General features: G+C 40.2%; 1 protein-coding gene across 1 annotated transcript in view; it reads right to left on the bottom strand.

Annotated features, from left to right (window-relative positions):
* Positions 1 to 21,690, bottom strand: part of FAT3 (FAT atypical cadherin 3) — a 607,947-nt gene that overhangs the window by 93,030 nt on the left and 493,227 nt on the right. The window contains exons 7-9 of the mRNA XM_087821612.1: positions 17,340 to 17,479; positions 6,069 to 6,344; positions 3,110 to 3,320 (exon numbers count right to left, since the gene is read on the bottom strand). Of these exons, the coding sequence (XP_087677738.1) occupies positions 3,110 to 3,320; positions 6,069 to 6,344; positions 17,340 to 17,479 (627 nt within the window). The remainder of the gene's footprint in view (positions 1 to 3,109; positions 3,321 to 6,068; positions 6,345 to 17,339; positions 17,480 to 21,690) is intronic.

The following is a 21,690-nucleotide window of genomic DNA, read 5'->3' on the forward strand; positions in this document are numbered from 1 at the left end:
TTGATTGTAGCCCCGACATGTGAATATTAAACAACATAATCTTTAATGTTGGGATGACTCTTTTACCTCGCCACCTAAACATGACCATTCTGTGATCACAACAACAAGGAGCTCAATGACCTCATAAACAAGCTTGCAGATTTTCAACAAACAGCACTGTGGAATTGAGGGGAAGTCCAGCCTTTGATTCATAGGCCCTCACAAGGAGGCAGCAATCATTTCACTTCAGCATCTCAGAGGACAAAAATATAGAGGTAGCTGAGCAATGGTCACCTTCCAGCCATGGCACCAACATGCAACCCTGAATGATGGACGCAACAGAGCATAGGTGTCCCACTGTGGAGTTTCCAGGTAAGTGCTCCCTCATTCTAGGCACAGCAGGATTCTACATGCCCAGCAAGATCTGCACAGCGGGGACAAAGGGGAGCCAGCCTCTGACCTTGAGTAGAACTTCACAACTCTGCTGTTAATGGCCGCTGGCCTGCTGTTACACTCCTCCAGGCTGCTGTGCTCGTATGTCAGGTCCAAAGCGGGCTCTCTGCTCTTTTCCTCTTCAGTGAACTGTCCCATATTCTTAGAATCTACATCCTGCTTATTCTTTCCTAATACACTTGAATCCTTAGAGACCAACCTCTGTTCATTTTCTTAGAGTTTACAGCTTCTTGTAGACTCTCGGTAACTGGGCAAAAGCTGTGCTTACCTTACTTACCATTTTTTTCTAGTAAACAGCACAGTACCTGGCACAAAGAACCTGCTTGATAAATATTTGTTGAATGAAATATTTGATTAAAAAAGATTTTTAATTCTCTAATTGTATGTATCTTGGGATCCAGCATGCACCCATCCTAACTCAACTCCTAGTCCTGGCGTCCCCTGTACTGTCTGGTCTCAGAGCCACACAGGAGCCACTGTTGACACCAGACATAAAACCTGAGTTAAATGGAAGACCTGAAGCTCTGCACTGGAATTCCGCCTCAGTCTTTCAGGTCAAAATAAAAAGCTCTGGTAGTTACTCAGAGGCCAGGCAGGGAAGGAAAATTATGGCCTGCCAGTAAACAGAGTGAAATCTCGCTCATCAGAGATTTGGAAGAGAACATCACACAACCACTTGGCGTTGGCTTCAAAATCATGAAGCCTCTGGGATCTGCCTCTCTCCTACCCTGATCTAGAAAGAACCTGGCCAGGTAGGACCAGTTCAGGTCCAGCGTAGGTCTGTCTGTCCATGAAGTGGCCCAGCAACCACCTGAGATATATTGTATACACTGTAATTCTCATTAGCTTTGTACACATACAGTCAAAGGCTACTTTTTTGAGATACCAGTCATTCCTGAGGATTTATGGAAGTTCAAGTTTTCTATACAGAAAGTGTTTTAAGGAAATAACTTTTCTCTCTAGTTTTAGTCAACTGTGAAAGGAATGACAGGTTTTTCTCTGTGCACAGTACCAGGCTATAGTCTGTGTAAGAGATAAGGGAGGCGGTTCTTTCAGCTGGATGGTAATTTACTTTTACTCTTTAAGAACCTCCAAGTTGGTTTAAAAGTGATCTGGTTATCTAAGAGGAGTATAGGAGTAGCCTTAATGACAAACCTGAAAAACAAGTAGGCACACAGACAAATGCATAGAAAAAGTTAAGGCAGGAAAGAAAAAATAAAAGCCTATATCTAAATGATTACCATGACATGAAACACTGTGCGTGCATGAATGACTATGGAGAAAATATATGTGAGGGGAAAATTATAGAAAGACTATAAAGTTATTGGATTAGGTGACATTTTCTAGGACATTATTTAAAAACTGGTTTTCTAAAAAGAAGTTTCTTCATATATTATTTGTTGAAAAAAAGAACAAAGAATTATATAATGAAATAATAAAATATCCTGTGGCAAACAAGAGATATAAAATAGCATTTAAAAATTATGGATCAGGCTTTAGATTGAAAGGAAATTCTATGGAAATCTAGAAAAGAAATGGCGGCTCATGGCTATTATGAACCAACGTCTTTTTTTTTAATTTTATAGAGTTTAGCACAAACTTATGAAAAATATGGATGCCTAACACAGGAAATAATTTTAGATCGCAGGGCTTTTTAAAGAAAGTTGTTGGCTTTTCTTTCTCTACTATTTTTTAGTCCAAAACTGTCAGTCTAGCATTCATATTTTAGTTCCACCACTCACAGAAATGCTCCCCACTTAAATCAAGGGAAAGAAGCCTTATCCAGTGCTGGCATGAGACAGCGTTTGGCATGATGTGCGACAGACATAATGTTGCAGAACATTTTGGGAGTATGTGGCTTGAATATTCAAAAAAAACCCAAAAACACACACACACACACACACACACACACACACACACACACACACAAAACCAACAGGAAAGGAAAAGGGAAAATAGAGTTGATAAAGGATATTTGCAATTTTCAGGTTCACAGTTCTATCCCTCGATGGGACATTTATGTCTTCTGTTGTAAATGTTTCCTAGTGGTCCACCTTCAAACCATCGGTAAACTATGGTCCTGCCTTATAGATGTTAAAATGGATTTTTTTAAAAACCTCAAATTTAACAAAACAAGTGTCTGTATTTATTTATCTGTCAGGTTAAGCAGGCAGTTTAGTCCCTGCCAACTACTCTACTACTCAGATCACCTCCAAGGAAGTGAATGTGTGTCAACTGTGGGGGCAGAGGAATTTCTGAAGCCCACAGCCCGCACCCACTGACAAGTAAACAAAGATGTGTAAGATTCAATTCACAGAGCTGTCTGGCAGCCCTCAAATGATGGGGGGCTTTGGTTATTTCAGTCTGAGACCATGGCCTGTTGACCCGTGAGTAAAAGACACTGCGTTTACTACACATTTCTTCTCTCTTTTCCATTCCAGAAAAATCTGAGATTGAACCTAATAAAAGGAAACTCTTTCCCTGCTGTCAATGACGGAAACCATATTACTGAAATGCCTTGAACTTCATACACCATGATCACGCAAATGGGGCAGTTGCTTGGCCAAAAAATTCATTTGGAATGTTCCAGGGACAACCGTGTGAATTTTATGAGGTGATGAATACTACTGAGGGTCCAGTGCCATGCATCACACTGCCGTCGGTGCAGCACTCTCACCTGCTTCTATGGTATATATGAGTTCTGCATTTTCCCCTTTGTCTTTGTCCAGAGCCGTCACTTGCAGAACAGCTGATCCCAGAGCAGCCGACTCAAACACAGATGCTTCATACAGTGGGTTGGTAAAATAAGGACTGTGGTCATTAGCATCTTCCACATTCACAATGACTCGGGCCAAGTTTCTTCGGTAAGGAAACTCCTGATCTCTGACCTTTAAGCAAAATAACAAGAAGCAGTAGGGCTAAAATCTTAATTTGCAAAGAACCCACATGGTGCTGCCTGTAGTGAAAACAAAATGACATAATGCACACAAAGTGCTTGACCCAGACCCAGGCACATAGTAGGTGCTCAATAAATGGTGGTATTATCCAGTCAGGACACTGATTATGAATAAACTGAGAGCAGGGACCACGTCATCTTTATTGCTCAGTATTATGCCTGATGTATGGTCTGTGTTCAGTCTGTGTTTGTGGAACTGACGCCTGAGTATCACAAACACAGCAGTTTCCTCTGGCGCCCCTCACGCAGCTACTACCTCTCAATGGTGCGAACAGCTAATCCAATAGTGGACGGAGGCTCTTCTAAAGAGGACTCTGAAAAGTAGAATTAATGAATGCAAGGTAGGCATTGTCATGCATCCACTCCATTCATTCGACAAACATTTATTGTCATCTATTATCTGTCAAGTTCCAGGATGGACTTTGGTGGTTCAATATTGAGTTAGATGCAGTCCCTGCCCTCAAGAACCTTATAGTTGACTGGGGAATGCAAACAAGCAAGTAGACAGGCATAAGGCCCAGTGGTAAGTCCAGGATGGGAGTGGTGAGAAGAACTTCACTTCCCATTCAGCTTCTTGAAAGAGGTAACAAAAATACGTAGAAGTGGGCCCTGGCTGGTGCTGCTCAGTGGTTGGAGCTTCAGCCGGTGCATCAAAGGGTGACGGGTTCAATTCCCAGTCAGGGGTGCATACCTGGGTTGCTTTGCGGGTTCGGTTCCCACCCCCAGCTGGGGCGCTTGGGGGAGGTAACTAGACCATGTGTCTCTCTCACATTGATGTTTCTCTCTCTTTCCCCCTCCCTCCCTCCCTTCCACTGTGTCTGAAAAGCAATGGAAAACATATTCTCAGGTGAGGAATAACAAAAAAAATTAGTAGAAGTGGTAAAATGGTGCTAGTGGTTGTGTGGTGCATGTATTTCAGGCAAAAAGAACAAACACATACAAAGACCCAGTACTGAGAGAGAACCCTGTTTACTGGGAAGATGAACTGAATCTTAATTTCTAAAATGTGAGACCCCATTTTTGACTTCACCAGAGAACCTGCCTGACTGCTTTCAAGTTTCCTGTTTTGCATATGGCAAAAGCTTGCAAATAATCAATCCTTTAACTCTAACTACATGATTCTGCTGTAATTTTATGGAGCACTAATCAAATGTGCCCTTTCCATTTGTTCAATTTTAGGCTTCATAACTTGAGAGATGTGAAAAAATTTAAAAAATATACTGAGAAGAGCCATCAAAGGGAAGGGGCTTTTCAGAAATGATACCTAGAGGGAATGAGCAAACTGACTAAAGTGTGTGGTTTGGAGAAAAGCAGCATAAAGGACTTGTTTGCTCTAAATATTCAGTTATGTAAATGACAATGGCACAGGGGAACAAAACTGAATTTTGAGTTTGTTAAGGAGAATGAACAGAAATGACTTGAAGAATCATGAGAATGGAGTTAGTCACCGGCATAAGGTTTCTGCCCCTGAAAAAATACATTCAAAAGCAACCCCGGTGAGTGTGCTGAATTTCCCTGTCTGTAGATTGCCTGTCACACCTAAGGACCAAGCTGGAGTCTGTACTTTGGACTTACTGCAATCTAGGTCTGCTCCAAGTGAATGCCCAAGGGTGCAGGGACTTTGTCTATTTTACATCTTTAGTACCTAGAACAGCGTTTGGTACACACTTGGTGCTGGAGAAATATCTGTTGAACGGATGAATGGTGGTCAGAGGGATGGATTTGATGATTCCTGAGTCCCTCTTCTGTTCCCTGGAGTCTCAGCTGGAAACCATAGCTGAGGGCATGGCACTCAGGTTTCTCCTTGTCCAGGAAGATTTCCAGACTTGGGAAGGAAGAGCAGCACTTTGACTTTCAGCTGCTTGGGAAATGGTAGCGTCTTGATGTATTTAAAACCAATCAGCACACAAGACTAAGCCTCTGCTATCCCACCTGGTCTTAAGGAAGTCAGGAGGGCACTGTAGACAGAGGCTGTGCAATTGCCCATAGGGTTCTTGGGTGGTTAAAGTGACAGCTTTTAGGTAAAAAACTAATGAAGGATGCTTTTTATTAATCTCTACTTCCCAATTATGGAACTATGCAAACTCCACTTTAAAATTAAAGCAACTTCTACATAATTTGAGGCCCCATGAACCCGAGTTCAGGTTCAGCGCTCTCTGCAGGCTTCAGCGTGTTCTGTGTTCTCATTTGTGCACTAGCATCTCCTATGAGGTCCAATGCCGGGGCAGTAAGGAATAAATGAATTCTCTAAATGCTTTCAGGGACTGAGCATTGCATAGGCTGAGTAAATGGTTACCACTGTGATCAACTTCTCATGGAACTTCTTTTAAGCTCTCCCACAAAATCTTCTGGGTGAGAAGCAGTACTATCTGCACTGGGAGATTTATGGAAACATGGGCTGTTCCCCCCTCTCAAGTCAGTCTGTCAGCAGCATTTACTGAGCAGCCACTGTCTGTCGAATTCATCTCATATTTCAGTTTGGCAAAAATGTGGAGTCTCCGCCTAACAATAGTAATTCCTTGCTGAAATAAAAAGGCAAAAATGAAGGCAGCCCTGCTGTGAAAAGACCACACTGAGCCCTAGTTACAAAATTGAGGGGCCCTGTATGTCTGGAGACTAAGGTGCGTGCCGTGAGTGGCCAGTGAGCCCGCCAGGAGTCGGCTAGGCGGGCTGCGCCTACCATCACGTTGAGGATGTGCTTGTCCTGGGCCTCGTGGTCCAGCCGCTCGGCGGTGTAGAGCACGCCGGTGCCGGGGTCGATGCGGAATTTCCTCATGCTGGCGGAGTCAATGCTGCTGTGGACAGTGTAGCTCAGCTTGTGCTTCTCGTCTCGATCGGTGGCCTCGATCTGCAGTATCTCTGTATCTGGGAGCACGTCCTCGGAGATGGTCACGTCGTAATTGGGCTGAGAGAATTCTGGGCCATTGTCATTATTATCCAGCACTTTGATGAATACCTATAGTTAAAAGAAGAGAAGAGTGGTGACTGATGCCAACTCCCTCGTCGCTAACATAGAGCCCCCGCCCTCTTTCTTCCCGCATGTCTTGGATCCCAGTCTGGAGCAGCTATCTCAATATGTAGGGAGTTCTCCCATGAAAACACTCTGTAATTAGATGCTGACAATAAACCAGGAGTTCGCAGTAGCAGGAACGTACACTACGAGCTGATCAATATTCTCACTATTAATTGAACAGCTGAGCCTGCCCCCAGGGTGTGATAATTCCACAGGATTACTTGAGGCACAATGTGAGAGATCACAAGGTGACCTCAGTGTGTTCTGTTCCTATTATCTTAAGTTCCTGTTATATGCTCCTCATAATTGACTTAATGAGGAGGCAGAGACGGAACGGGAACAGGAACAAAGAAGAGGCTGAGCAAAGGGAGGAATGGACGCAGGGGTGGCGACTGATGTCAGGGCAGTCAGAGCTCTTCAGTGGCAGTGTCCACTCTGCGGCCCTCCTTCAGACCGGACATGATATCAAAGGACATGTCCTTAAACAAAGGACATGATAGCTAAATACAAAGTTCCTAACTTGTGTTCCTTTATAAATCATTTTGTTATAAACATTTTCAGGCCGATATAAAGAACCCTTGTGTATTCATGGCTCAGCTTTGACAGTAACGAATTCAGGGCTAACCTTGTTCCATCGCCCATGTTATTTTGCAGCCAGTTCCAGCCATCATGAAATTTCGGTGTGTGTCTCTAAACGACAGGGACTCGCCGGAAATACACGCCATACCGTTATTGCATCTAAACAGACAGAACTAATCCCTTGTTGTCATTAAATATTCAGTTGGTGTTCATCTTTCTATAATTATTTTTTAAAATGTGTTATATATGTTTGTGTATATATATATATATATATTTTCATAGTTTCTTTTAATCAGGATATGCAAATAAGATCCAAACATTGTGTTTGGTTGATATGTCTCTTAATTTATAGATTTTCCCCTGTATTTCCTTGCAGTTTTTATGCTGTTATTGTTGGCACTGAACAAACTAAGCCATTTCATCTTTAGTTTCCACCGTTTGAATTTCACTCATTCTATCCCCATGGTTTTTTGCTACATCCCTCTGTCCCCTGTATTTCTTATAAATTGGTAGTTTGATGTAGGAGACTCAATTAGATCCAAATTTAATTTCCTCACGCTTTTTTGGACAAAGATCCAACATGAGTGATACAATGTACTTCCATCCGGAGGTATATAATACCTGGTTCTCTTTCTTGTTATGTGATAGTAACAGCCATTGACGATCATTACATGCATAACATTAATTCATTAAAAATGCAAAATGGTAATGTTTTAACTCTATGATTTATTCCTCACTTATTAGCTAGAACGGCTCTAAAAAGAACTATTTAGTTACTCTGAAGCACACTTCCTGTAGCAACAGCAGGATACTTCTTTTCCTCTGTTTATCATTTCAAAATAATGAATTGGTTCTTCAGCTCCTCCCAAAGTGATCAATGAAGTATTTCTTTTCAAGCATCGTTATGACCGACTGAATTTAATCACATCTGATATGTTTCTGTCCATTAAGGTTACTATACTTACTGATGCACAAATGGCCCTTCCTTGGTCAGTGAGAGCCTCTTCAAGTTGGCTCTTACGATCTTGCCACACAACTCTAGTAGTCTTTGATAGCTTACTTGCTTTCCAATAATTTCTATTGGCAATTTTTTTCCAGGGTCATCTTGTACATTTTCTAACCTCAGTCCTGAATTATTCATTTTTCCAAAAAGTGTTGGTTACTTTTTAGTTAGAAAAGACATTTAGGGAAATTGGCATAGTTTTTTGTTGTTGTTGTTGTTAATCTTCACTCAAGGATTTTTTTCCCATTGATTTTTAGAGAGCGAGGAAGGGAGGAAGGGAGGGAGAAAGATAGAGCTAGGGCTAGAGCTAGAGCTAGAGCTAGAGCTAGAGACATTGATGTGAGAGAGACACATCAATTGGTTGCCTCCCACACTCGCTCTGACTGGGGCCAGGGATCGAACCTGCAACCCAGGTATAAGCCCTTGAACCTGAGACCCTTCAGTAAGTGGGGCGGTGCTCTAACCACTGAGAATACTGGCCAGGGCAAAAGTTTTTGTTTGTAATAATTATTTCATGAGTTGGTATTGATAATTCCAATTTAAAATTACGGCATCAAGGTTTTTACTTAATTTCATCCATTTTACATTTGTATCTCCATTTTCCCATGTTGAAACCTCTCATGGTCAATGACATCATCATAATTATTCATTGTTTCGTTTGAAACACAGGAACAAGGCCTCAGCATAACAACGCCAACATTGCCGTAATTACATTACAATTATGGCCATTCAAAACAATTTAATATTATTTTACAGTTATTTTTGTCCTCAGAATATTTCCCGCTGGGGATATATAGTCAAATTAGTATCTTTAAAGTCACTTAGAATAGTTCTTCTCAGTGTAGATGTCCTAACAACTGAACACATATATAAATTCATTTGCTTCCATTTACTTTCTACTTCTAGACTTGTTTTTTTAAACATGTAATTTTGTTTCATCTTATATGTAAAAGTACAAAAGTCAAATTTACAAAAAAGGTAGAGTCAAAGAAATTTAGCTTCTGTATTCCCCTTTCGTCTTGTTCCTTCCTCCTACAGATAAACAGCTTTTTAAAGGTAATGTTATGCTTTATCCATCTATTTTGTTAATATAAACACACTATGCACACTTCCCCCAACGTGCTATTACACTTCACATTATATCAGTGGTTCTCAATCGGTGATGATTTGTCCCCCAGGAACATTCTGCAATATCTGGAGACATTTTTGGTTGTCGTTACTGGGGGAAGGAGTGTTCCTAGGATATAGTGGGTAGAGGGCAATGCACAGGACAGTCTCCCATAACAGAGAGCTCCCTGACCCAAAATGTCAACAGTGTCTTTGCATTATATCCTGAAGGTCAGTCCACAGCAGCTTAGAAATATTCTTCCAACGTGTAGATAGATATATCATAGTTAATTCAATCAGTCCTCTACTGATGTTCATTTAAAACGTTTCTTATTTTTTCTCTTAAAGTGTGTAATAAAAAGCCTTGTGCCATGCACGTCTTTTCATAATTTGGCTAACATATATTTGGGGCACTAGGTTTGGGATTGCTGGGTGGAAGGAGAAGTGCTTATACAGTTTTGGTAGCGATTTCCATATTCCCCTGCCCGAAGGTTTTATCATTCTGCATTACCACAGCCACACAGGGTGGGGCAAAGGTAGGTTTATAGTTGTGAGGACATAAAACACAGACCTTATTCTATTATTACTTATCAATTATTGTATTATTTTCCATGCGAACAACTGTATACTACTTTTATCCCACCCTGTGTGAAAGAATGGCTGTCTTTCCACAGCCGTGCCAACGGAGTATGTATGCAGTAAAACTTTTGGATTTTTGGCAAATCGGATAGATGAGAAATGGCATCTTAGTACAGTTTTCATTTGCTTTTCTTTTATGAGTAAGGTTAAGCATCTTTATCTTTTTATTTATTTAAGAGTCGTTTTTGTTTCTTTTCCTGTTAAAACTATATCAGATCATTCTTTTATGGGTGAAATGAGCTTTTCCTTTATTTTTGGAAAGTATGATGATATAAATTGTGAATGTTTTCACTTTTGTCATTTATTTTTATTTTGCTCATGGAGATTTTTTTGTCATGCAATGTTTTTTATTTTTATGTTCATGTAATTGAATACATCAATCTTTTCCCTTGTTGTTTCTGGACCTTAAGTCATAGTTTAGAACATTTTCTACATTTCTAGGTTATAGTGAACACACTCATTTTTTACAAATAGCATTTACATGTTTCCTTTACCTACATTTCCATCTCTAATCCATTTGGAATTTTTCCTGGTATATTACGTGAGGAATGGATCCAGTTTTATTTTTCCCCCCACATGGCTCTCTATTTATTTCAAAGCCACTTTTTAGATCATCACTTCTCCAGCCATTTAAGAAGCCACCTTCATTGTATACTGAATTTATTCATGCAAATGGTGTACATCGGACTTTTCTATTTTGATCCATTGGTTTACCAGTCTTTTCATGCATCAATGTCAAATGTTTTAATTGCAGAGTCTTTCCAACACATTTTAATTATTTGGAAAAGTTGGGCCCTTTCTTTGTTTTTTGCAGGGTTTCCCTGGCTCTTCTTGCTATTACTCTTCCAACTGAGCATGAGAATCAACCTGCACAGCACCTGACAAAACCCGAAGCACTTTTAAGTCAGGGTTACACTAAGGGGCACTGGTTTCTTTATCACCGAGTCTTCCCATCCAAAAACACAGTTTGTCTTTTTTATTTGTTCAAATCTACTGTTTTGCTTTTTAGAGGTGTTTTAATTGTTCTCAAATAGGGTTTGAACACTTTTTTAAAGTTTATATATGTGCCGTCTTAACTGGAGTCTTCTTTTCCACTACATCTTTTTTCCATTTATTTTGGCTATAAACGTAGGCTATCGATTTTGCTAAGTTAAATTTATAACCTGTTACTTTGCTAAATTTTCTGATCACTTTGCAGTAGTTTTCCCATTCACTCTTTTGAGCTTTTTAGATACATAATTATTCTACATACAAATAGGTATTGTTTTACCATTTTCTTTATAATCCCTGTAACAGAAATTGCTTCATTTAATTGCACTGACCACTACTCACGGCACAATGTTAGCTGGTGGTGGAAATGATGATATTCTTGTCTTACTCCTGACTAATGAGATTGCCTTTAGTGATTGCCCTAGAATGATAGGCAGGCATTTGGGTGCATTCTAGAAGATTTACTTTTAAAGATAAATTTAGCCAGACCATGATTATTCTCATAACTACACTTTGGTCCAGATGCGCTTTTTTGAGTGAGAGAAGGGCGGTGCTCTGACCCTGCCAGGACCACTTGCCCGTGGGGGTGAGCCTGACATGGACACAAGCTTTGTCTGTAGTCCAAGGCAGTAAAAGAACTGAGAAGTGTGCCTATAGAGTTTGGTATTGTTTTTTTATCCCCACTGTACTTGGAAAGTCTACTACATTCTTTGAATGTCAGTTCTTTCCTTTGAAAAGTTCAAGTTAACTTAGTCAAGATGCTAAAATATTTGTGTTCACAGAAGCAGTTATATGAATGGGGTAAAGAAGTCATTCCAGCAGTAAGCCTGCCCCGACCTTCATGAAGTTTCAAAGTCGATGTGCCCTTGAAAAGCTTGCCTCTTTCTGCTTGCTTTGTCCTGAGCCTAATCTACAGTCAGAACAAGTGTTTCTCTGTAAAAGACTTCCTTTTCCTCATTTGCTTTTTATTGCCACAGTTGGGGCCATTTGTGAGCTCCTGAACTAACAAACAAAGCAAAGTAACTCTCAAAGATGCTGTGTTCAAAATAATCAGTGAAAGGCCTAAGAAAGTACAATGGGCTCAGAGCAGGAGGAAACCTGAATGTAGGAAGTCCCTTCAGAGCTGGCTTCAATGCTGCGCATCACACACGCTCTGGCTTTGCAGGCTCCCCTAAGCGAAGCCTGGGTGGATGCCAAGCCTGGCTTTGCAAAGGCTCGCGGTGGGAAGCTCATGGGGCGAGTTGCAGGGCAACTCTCTCTTGTACGAGAACCAATTAAGTACTAAATTACTGAAATTCTGTTCTGCCTCTGTTGGCATTTCAAAACCATATTTAAAACAATCTATAGTTGCGATATCAAGGGTCATGCCCCTTGTATTTTCCCCAAGGTAACAAGTTTTGTTTTTGAATGTATAAATATAAAAATCACGTCAGTTTTGTGTTTGTTTTACAGTTTATAAATCTGTATCATCTTTGTTTCTTAAATTTTATTATCTCTAATTTACCAGTGTTACGAGAATGAGAGAAGTTAAGGGATGTGCCCATAGTCACAATGGCGGGATCAGACTCCAACCTAGGTCTTATGGAGCCACATTCTGAATTCATACCATTCATCGTCCCACTTCATGTGCACTTACATTACATGCACACTAATTATAAAATGCATGTGAACAAATATGTGTGCAAATATTATGTACCTTGCTATACAGAAATCCTAATTCACAAAATAGATAACTGACATGACCATTCTCATTTTAGGAACATCAATCATGGGGTTATTCTACAGAAAATTCCCTGTTCCCCTTAAAATTGGAATCCATTTTCAAAAACTGATTTACTCATAAATTGTCAGGCACAGATCTGTTACATACTGTGACATTTCTTCATTTTTTTTTTTTTTTTTTTTACAGAAAGTCTCACATTAGAGTTGGCTTGCTGCCTTATTTTTTTCTCTATATAATTGCACGTGTTCCAGCATTTTCCTAACTTAAATGTATAAGGAAGTTGTAGGCCACTGCCCTTTTTACCTGCTATGGGTGACATGACACTAAAAGAAAAGAAAGAAAACCTTGGATGAGGGCAGTGTCCCTTGGGAGTCCCTTGATCTAGGAGCAGCTTTGGCAAAAGTGGTTTGTTTGTGCCCTCTCCCCCCACCCCATCTTTGAAGCAGGTGTAAGGTAGAGAGAAAGCAGAATACACATTTTCAAGGTAAAGTGTGCTTTTAAAGAAAGGAGGCTAGTAAGGCACTTCCAGCACATCACTTAGAAAAGAGGAATGGAACCCTCTGACTGGAGGGCAAGGCTAACTTCAGGAACGCGGGTTACAGACCTCCTGGCCCCAGAAAACACAGACTCTGGCAGGAAGCCTCTGTGGCCAATCTCAATGAACTGCCTTTGGGGGCCTAGGAATTTTGAAGATTATCTGAAAGAGATTTTTAATCTCAGTTTGGCTTTGGACCATACAAATACAGGCTGAGTTTCATATCTTTATAAATCAAACCAGGACTTGAATAAGAGAAGTATATTAAAAATCACAAAAGCACACATCATGAGTCCCTGAATCAAATCAATGTAACTTTTAGATTATTGGGGCATACTATCTCTGCTATCTTTCATAAATAACAATAAAAGCTACACACATATTTTATAGTTATCACGTAGATTATTCCAATTTTAAGTTGAAAGGGAAGGTGCCAGTTATGAACTGTTTTCTACTATCCATGACATTATATACATGTAGAAATTGGGAGTAAGTTTTTAAAACTTTGGGATAATTCTTTAAAAATTTTTTTTAATTGAATTTTTTTTTTTTTTTTAGAGACAGAGGAAGGGAGAGGAATAGAGAGATAGAGAGATTGATGAGAGAGAAATATCCATCCGCTGCCTTCTACACGCCCCCTGCTAGAGATAGAATCTGAAACCTGGGCATGTGCCCTGATAGGGAATCAATCCAATGACCTCTTGGTTCATGGGTCAACACTCAACCACTGAGCAACACTGTCTGGGTAAAAACCATGGGATAATTCTTATAACACAAAAAGCACTCAACAATGTTGGCTGGTTGTAGACAAAGAGAAGACTATCAAAGAGCTATCAAAGGTGACCATCCTGGGAGGGAGCATCAAAAACTAGGAAAAGCCCTTGAAATACGCGTCTGGTATGCTCAGAGTACTTGACAAATTCTACCTGGCTTGATCTGCATTGAGGGTGCCTTAAGGCATCATCCTGCACTTTCCACCCTAGGACAAGTCAGAGTGTTCAGAATAGTCCTCCATTAAAAGCCTAGGACGCAGTGCTGGATCATCCCAGTCCCCAGAGTACTCAGGCTCTCATTCATTCCTCACAACAACCTGGGACGCAGTCCCCATGATACAAATGCTCTCAGAGGCGAAGGGATGGCAGTAATAATAGCAGCAGTAGCTAACATTTATTGAGAACTTACTACGTTTAGACCTCATGCTAATATTCTGTATATATATAAACTCATGTAATCCACAGTAATTCTAATGATGCAGGTATGAGTGCGCCCATTTTATAGATGAAAGGACTAGAGTGCAGAGAAATTGACCTGTGCAGCTACTAAGTGGTGGAGCAGGGATTAGAACACAGATTTATCCCTACAAAGGCCGTGCTGTCAAATGCTCTGGTGTATTACATAAAGTACAATAACATCCTTCATAAAATCGACAACTATTTTATGCAGAGGCCCTTGTCCACCTTGCCAGGAGGTTTTGTAGATGGTGGGATGCTTTTTTCTTCCATTTAGAACATCTGCATCTTTATAACTTGAACTCCACAGAACCTTTTTATATCTGTTCTCACACTGGGGAATCTCAGTGAGGAAAACAATGTTTGTCCATCACCAGGCAGTGTAGCTCTGAGGCACAAGAATCCTGTGAGTCGGCACAACAGGCAAAACTGAAGATGAAGGGAAGAGTTTCCGCACAGGCAGAGATCCCCGAGGCTCAGATTTATTTGACATTTGCCAAGTAAATTTCCATGTGTTGTTTATGGCTGATTGAAACTTGTGTCACACCATGTTTTATGATTCCAAATGAACAAAGTAGAGAAAGGTTCCCAAAGGAAAACTGAACAGGTGTTTTGGGGCTACGGGACATTTATTTAGTTACGTGGTGAGGGTATCTGTTTGAAGGAGGAATCATTGGGGTCATGGGCTGGAGCGTGCTTTATAAAAGAAACCTAGAATGCTTTTCTCTGCCCAAACATCCTCTTGTAAAAATGTCCTTGACACCGAGGGCTTTGGCTGACTCAGGAGACAGCACTGTAACTACTGCCGGAGGAGCTGTGGCAAGTGTGAGCAGAGGCTGGATTCCATGGCAGAGGCCGGCGGGGTATCCAGGCCCGACACAGCCCTGTAGACAGAGTAATGGTTTTTTGATGGTAATAATGATGACATATAAGTTTACACTTAGGAAACTGTTAGTTCTCACTTCCTAAGAGGGTCACTGCCCTGGGGATACAGAGTAACCCAGAAGCTTTTGACAAGAAAATCTCTTGATACCCTTTATTAACATGCTTAGCTTGGCCTTGCCAAGGGGAAGCTCCAAGTTCTCCCCGATTCTCTACTTCCTTCCCCACTGCTCTGGAGATCATTTGTCTGAAATAAAATCAATCAAAGTGGGACTCGAACAATGTTCACATTCAAATTCTTATATGCTTCCATATTAATTTTTTAAAAGTGGGTATACATTAGTGACCTGGTTTTAAAATTCTGAATCACTGTGACCTCAGGCATCTAATACAGCTCCTAGCACATAATATGAACTCAACAAATATTTTTGAAATAAGTGCTGTTAAGTGATTTCTCATTGGGTCCTAATGAAATTCTAAAATAAAAGTTTCATTGATAATTTTTTTGGTTCACATGAATCGGTTGTATGCCCTGGACCCAGCATGCCTGCCATATAGGTCCTATTGAATATGTACTGTCTGCCATGCATTCACTTTTCTAAAAATCTCTATAGCATCCTGGGCACACTGAATTACCATTTAATTCAATTATTCTAAAACTCTGGAGAAAAGTATGTAACTGAATATGGTTCCATGCTCTATTTGCATTTTACTCCAATATGCCTTGTGCTTTTAAGTGGTGCTAAAAAGCTGAGGTTGGATATGCTAAGCCATGGCTAATTTGAACAGCCTAATTCAAATTCTCATTTAAAGTGAATTAGCACTAAAGACTTAGCAATGCTGCAAGTGGGTTATTTTATATCAGGCTGGGGGCTTTGTTTTAGATTGTATGACCCCTGTAGGATGTCAACCACGGTGTCCTTTTCTGGTGTCTTGAAAATACTCTGAAACAGTACAGATTTAGGTAGGGTGACTATATAATTTATTGTCCCAACTGGAGCAATTTTAAGTTAATGACACACAGTTATATCAGTGCAGCAGGGGTGAATGGGACTGTCTCAGGCCAACAGGGTCACAGAGTCATCCGAGACAAGGACCAGGAGGAGTCACACGCTGGCTGCCTTGTCCAGTGCATGTCACTCCCTTTCTGGGTTTCAGCTTATTTACATGAAAAGTAAAAGGGCTGTACAATACTAATCTTTATTGTTTCTTAAAATTTCCACCATTCTATGACTATGATTAGAGTCAAAGGAGTGTCAGCACAATGTTGAAACCACTTCACGCTAAGAGGCAGCTGCACAGACAAGCACGAAACATTCCTCGCCTCGTTCAGGCCGCGCAGTTACAGAGGCTGGCATCATATCTTAAGTAAACCAACAGCGGCTGCCTTCAGGGTTGACAAACATTTCATCTTCACCACCTGAAACCTGCGTTGGGGAGGACTCCGAGGACATCTGGGCGCAGCAGGTCTCTCTGATGCCAAAATACAAAACAAAACATCTTCTTGTCCCTAGGGTGAATCTGCCCACGTGATACCAGCACCGTGCTCGCCTCACCCGGACATTCCCCTCCTCTGCCTCAGTGCCCTTCCACGGCGCCCGAGCAGCGGGCAGGAGGGCCCTGGCCCGGGCTGCGTGGGGGCCCCTAGGCTGTGGGCGCGGGGCCCAGGCCTCAGCGGTCTGCGCCGCGCTCCCGGATCGGGGGGTCCCACAGCGCAGCCAGAGCCAGGCCCCGGCACACGGCGACACGGGAGATGGGAGCCGGGGCACCTAGGTCTCAGGCCTTGTTTTTATTAACGCCGTGTGACCTCAGCTATATCACTCACCTGACTGTAGCTTGTAAAATGAATTTGGGCTCTTAGGTATTTTCTAGCTCTAACTTACTGTGACTAACAAATGGGGTGCAGAATATCACGGTGTATTAACTCAGACAATAGAGGCGCTCTCCTCTTTGTAAATTCGAGGAAAGCTGACTTTGTTGTCAAAGAGATAAATCTACAGTAAATGATCAGGAAACAAACACGTCTCACTCTCCCATACATGAACAATCACGATTTCTTGAAAGAAGCAGCTGAGTTATACAATACCCTTGACAGAATCTTTTTTCTAGGTTGTTTTCTCAAATGATTCTTTTTAAACACTAGAAATCCATGGATCTAATTTACTATGTCCAATACACTTTGTAATTGCTTACAACTCAGACTTGAGCTGACCTTTTGGCAATTCCACTATTTAGCAATTTGACGTCTTACCTGAGTGACAGCAACATTTGTCCCATCGGTGACTTCCACAGTCATATTATAAATGGACCTCTGCTCTGCATCCAAAGGTTTTGCAATGACAATGGTCCCGACACCCTTCTCTGCGTCAAAAGAGCTGTCAAAATTCCCCCCTGATGATTTCACAAAAACAACATCAAATTAGCATACCTGACAAGTTATTACATGTATTGAAGCACATAGCTTTAAAGGGAGCTCTTATGTAATATTTTTTTTGACAGGAATCCTTATGTTTCAATTTTGTACACATTAAATGGGACGTATTTATTACTAACTTAATTCACATTTTAAAACACAGCCTCTAGAGTACATAACAAATGTCACCCAAAAATAATGTATTGCAAAGAAAACCTGAGCAGTAATGCTAGAGTAGTGAAGCATAAACTGACTCCATAGAATATTTAGAAAGCTAAAGGCCCATCAACCCCTCATGGCTTCTGTGCTAGGAATTTGTTAATTTTTTTGCTTTTGAAAAGTAGATTAAATTCTAAGTAAACAAATAGTCCAGTTATGATTAACAAAAATGCGTAGACACTCTTCAATCTATTCCAGGGTTGATGGTAAACATTTGGTTACTAGAGTTCTGAGTCCCTCAATTTCATGTCAAAAATGAAATGATAAATTCTGGAAAATAAGAAAAAGCAAAAAATAAATAAATTTCATATTAAAATTTTATATCTGCAAGTTAGAACATTTATAGAAATGTATTTATGCCATTTTGACAATGTGAATTATTTTTCTCCCTCCAAAGTAGAAAGTCTATGGGGGATTTATAAAATGAAAATCAACTTATAAAACAATTAAACAATTAATATAAAATTTAGAAAACTTTACTTTTTCCCTCCTGGACCAGGTATAATCCCAATCTGTAAATGATGTGCTTAAGACAACACAGGCTTTATAAAGTTATTATAGATGTTTTCCATCTCTGTGAACCAAAGTGTGGTTTATGATCATTCCAAAATGAAAGATTTATTTTTAAGGCAAAGAGAAGATAATGGTTTATACCATTTACATGCTGAAACAATATAAATTAAATACCAGTATATGTTCCAAGCTCTATTTATTTTTGTCTGAAATTTCATGATGTCACTTTTGTTCCTGGGCAGTAATTTTATTTAACCAAAGCACACAGAGCAATGCATTTACTGAATTTCCTGTTTTAGAAAAAAAATCTTGGCTTCTTGTACAGTCTACATTCTTTTCATTTCATTCTGTTGATCAATGAACATGACTATATGAAATTTCTACGATATTACAATCACAAATGAGCAGATGAGTTCAGGGAAAGGAGAATTTTACTTGAATTACTAGAATTTGACCAACGGTGACATAAAATAAATACAGTAACCTCTCTGCCCCCCTTATCCACAGGGAATAAGGGGAACTCCTTAACTAGATGCCTGAAACCCAGGATGGTACTGAACTCTGCATACACTATGATTTTTCCTACACATACATACCCATAATAAAGTTTAATTTATAAATTAGGCACAGTTAGAGCTTAACGACACCGACTAATAATAAAATAGAATAATTCTAACAATACACATTTTGCAATAAAAGTTATGTGACTGTGGTCTCTCTCAAAATATCTTGCACTGCGCTCACCCTTCTGGTAATGCTGTGAGATGATGCAATGCCTAAGTGAGGTGAGTGACAGGTATTTGCAGAGCGAGGTTGACTGCAGGTAACTGAAACCACAGAAAGCGAAATCATGGATAAGGGGGGGACTACTGTAATATGGTTAATTACAAAAAGCCTGGTCCTACATATTTCAAATACTTACTGCTTGCAGCTGTCAAATACACTTAAGATTATTTAATTGCCAGAGCGAACATAATTGCCCTTGACATTTAATTAAAGTTATGGAGATACAGGGGTACCACAGAATTGCTTGGAGATGATATATTTTTCAAGAATTTCATCTGAAAAGAGACTCATCTTCCAATTAATATCTTTAACTGATTTACTGATAACTAAATGTTAATACCAAAAAAAATCTTTTGAAGAACAGGGTAAGGAGAAAGAAAAGAAAATCTAGGCTGAAAAAGGGGAAGCAAGTCTTAGGTCACCACGTCTTCTTCAAGGGGAATGTTTATGTTGATAATCACGTGAAGTAAAACGCAAAGCTGATCCAAGTGTCTGGAGTAACCATCTTAATGAGCAAAGGAAAATCACTTGCTATCAAGCGGTACCTTCTGAAAAAACTTTGCCACAGAAACTTGCAAAGAAAGAACATAAACTCTCCTCGGACCTGTGTAGAAAAGAAGATGAGAATGCAACTTCTCAAGATGTTTCTGGTGGGTATAAAATCATATTTTAAGTCACATTTAAAATCAGTTTTAGAATGTTGTCTTAATCAAGATATTTACAGTCGCTCCCCCTTATCTCTGATTTAACTTTCAACCGTGGTCTGAAGAGTAAGTGGAAATTCATAAATTTTAAATTGCTTGTCCTTCTTAGTGTGATTAAATCCTGAGCTGTCTAGCTCTGTCTTGCCCCCCGCCTGAGCCATTCCTTTGTCCTGTTTATATAAGTTTTATGTCTCCCGCCCCTTAGTCACTTAGTAGCCAGCTTGGTTATCTCTAACTTGCATTCAAGCAACCCTTATTTGACTTAATAATGGGCCCAAAGTGATGCTGGCAAGTCGGATATGCCAAAGAGAAAGCAAAAGGTGATTCATTTAAGCAGAAAGGTAAAAGTTCTTAAGGAAGGAAAAAATTATCTTATGCGGAGCCTGCTAAGATCCATGATAAGAGTGAATTTTCTATCTGTGATATTCGTGAAGAAGGAAAAATAAATTTGTGCTAGTTTTGCTGTTGTACCTCAAACTGTAAAAGTCACGGTCACAATCAATGGTGAGTGCTTAGTTAAGATGGAAAAGGCATTAAATTTGTGGAGAGACGACATGAACAGAAATTGTGTTCTGAGTGATGGCTTCATTTTGTGCCAGGAAGTACTGAGCAAATGCAGATGTCAGCAAAGGACCCCTGAAACTGAAACGAGGGACACCATGCCATTTACTGCAAGAAAGGGGAGGTTACACAGGTTCAGGATCAGGTTTACGCTGAAAAAGAAAAATTACTGGAGAGAGAAAGGCCACCTTCACATAACTTTTAGTACAGTATATTGTTATAACTGTCTTATTTTTATTATTAATTATTGTTGTGAACCTCTTACTGTGCCTAATTTATGAATTAAACTTCATCATAGGTATGCACGTATAGGAAAAAACAGTATATGTAGGGTATGATATTATCCAGTTTCAGGTTTCCACGGGGGTCTTGGAACATATCCCCCGAGGACAAGGGGAAACGACTACACTTTTTTAAATCTGAGGACACTGATTGTTTTTCCTTGGGGAGGTGAGGGTGGGAAAAGAGGTCACCTTTCAACATCAATTATTTTAGAAGATGAAAATTTGTAGATTAAGGCAAAATAGAAATTATGCAAATTATAAGACACTGATTCAGAGCACATGCAAAGATGCCGGTTTCAGTTACTGTTTAAATGGGGCAATCCTATATGTTCTCCTTCACCTGCCTGAGACTCACGTTTTCCTCGGGGCCCTGTGCAGAAATACATCATCATTTCATGCGCTTAGTGGCATAAAATGGACATATTTTACATATGGCATGGAGATTGTGTGCTTTATCATTAGTTATTTTTCATATCAAATAATATTTCTACTTTTAGGGCTGTGATTTTTTATAGTTCTCTGTCTTCCTCTGTGTGAGTGTGTGTGTATCTCCTTCTTTCACCTTTACTATTTTAAATACTCTAGAACAGAAATCTCTAAAGGGATTGGGGAGACAGACAAAAAATAGATCAAGGAGCGCTTGAGACAGCCTGTGAAGTCTTTCTCAGCCCATCAACATGGCTAACAGCCATTGATGATCACCCCCAGGGCATTTGCTCCCGCTTAAACCAAGATTTCATGTAAAGCAAGGTTCCCAAAATCTTCCCCGTGTTTTAACATGAATTTCTGACAGGGGACACAGAATCTAGACCAGCAGTTCACCATCAACCCTCACACAATTTAATAACCTACCACTTATGCATTCCCATCTCATAAAGGACTCCGTCTCTCTCCCCCAGGGCTCATTTTTCAGGCTCCCTTTTAGCCTGAAAGGTGATTTCATTTCATAGCAAACCATGTCCAATTCATCTGGGGTGAGGAGATCAAGTGGAAGGAGTCCACTTTCACTAGCAGCATTCCGCTTAGACAAGATGTGCTTCCTCAGAGCCAGTAACGCAACATGCAAAGCCGAGTGGGCTGCTGCAGCAGCGGGAGCTCAACAAAAGGTGCGGGAGGGGGCAC

The sequence above is a fragment of the Miniopterus natalensis genome, chromosome 11, assembly GCF_054644295.1.
Source record: "Miniopterus natalensis isolate mMinNat1 chromosome 11, mMinNat1.hap1, whole genome shotgun sequence".
Classification (NCBI taxonomy): domain Eukaryota; kingdom Metazoa; phylum Chordata; class Mammalia; order Chiroptera; family Miniopteridae; genus Miniopterus; species Miniopterus natalensis.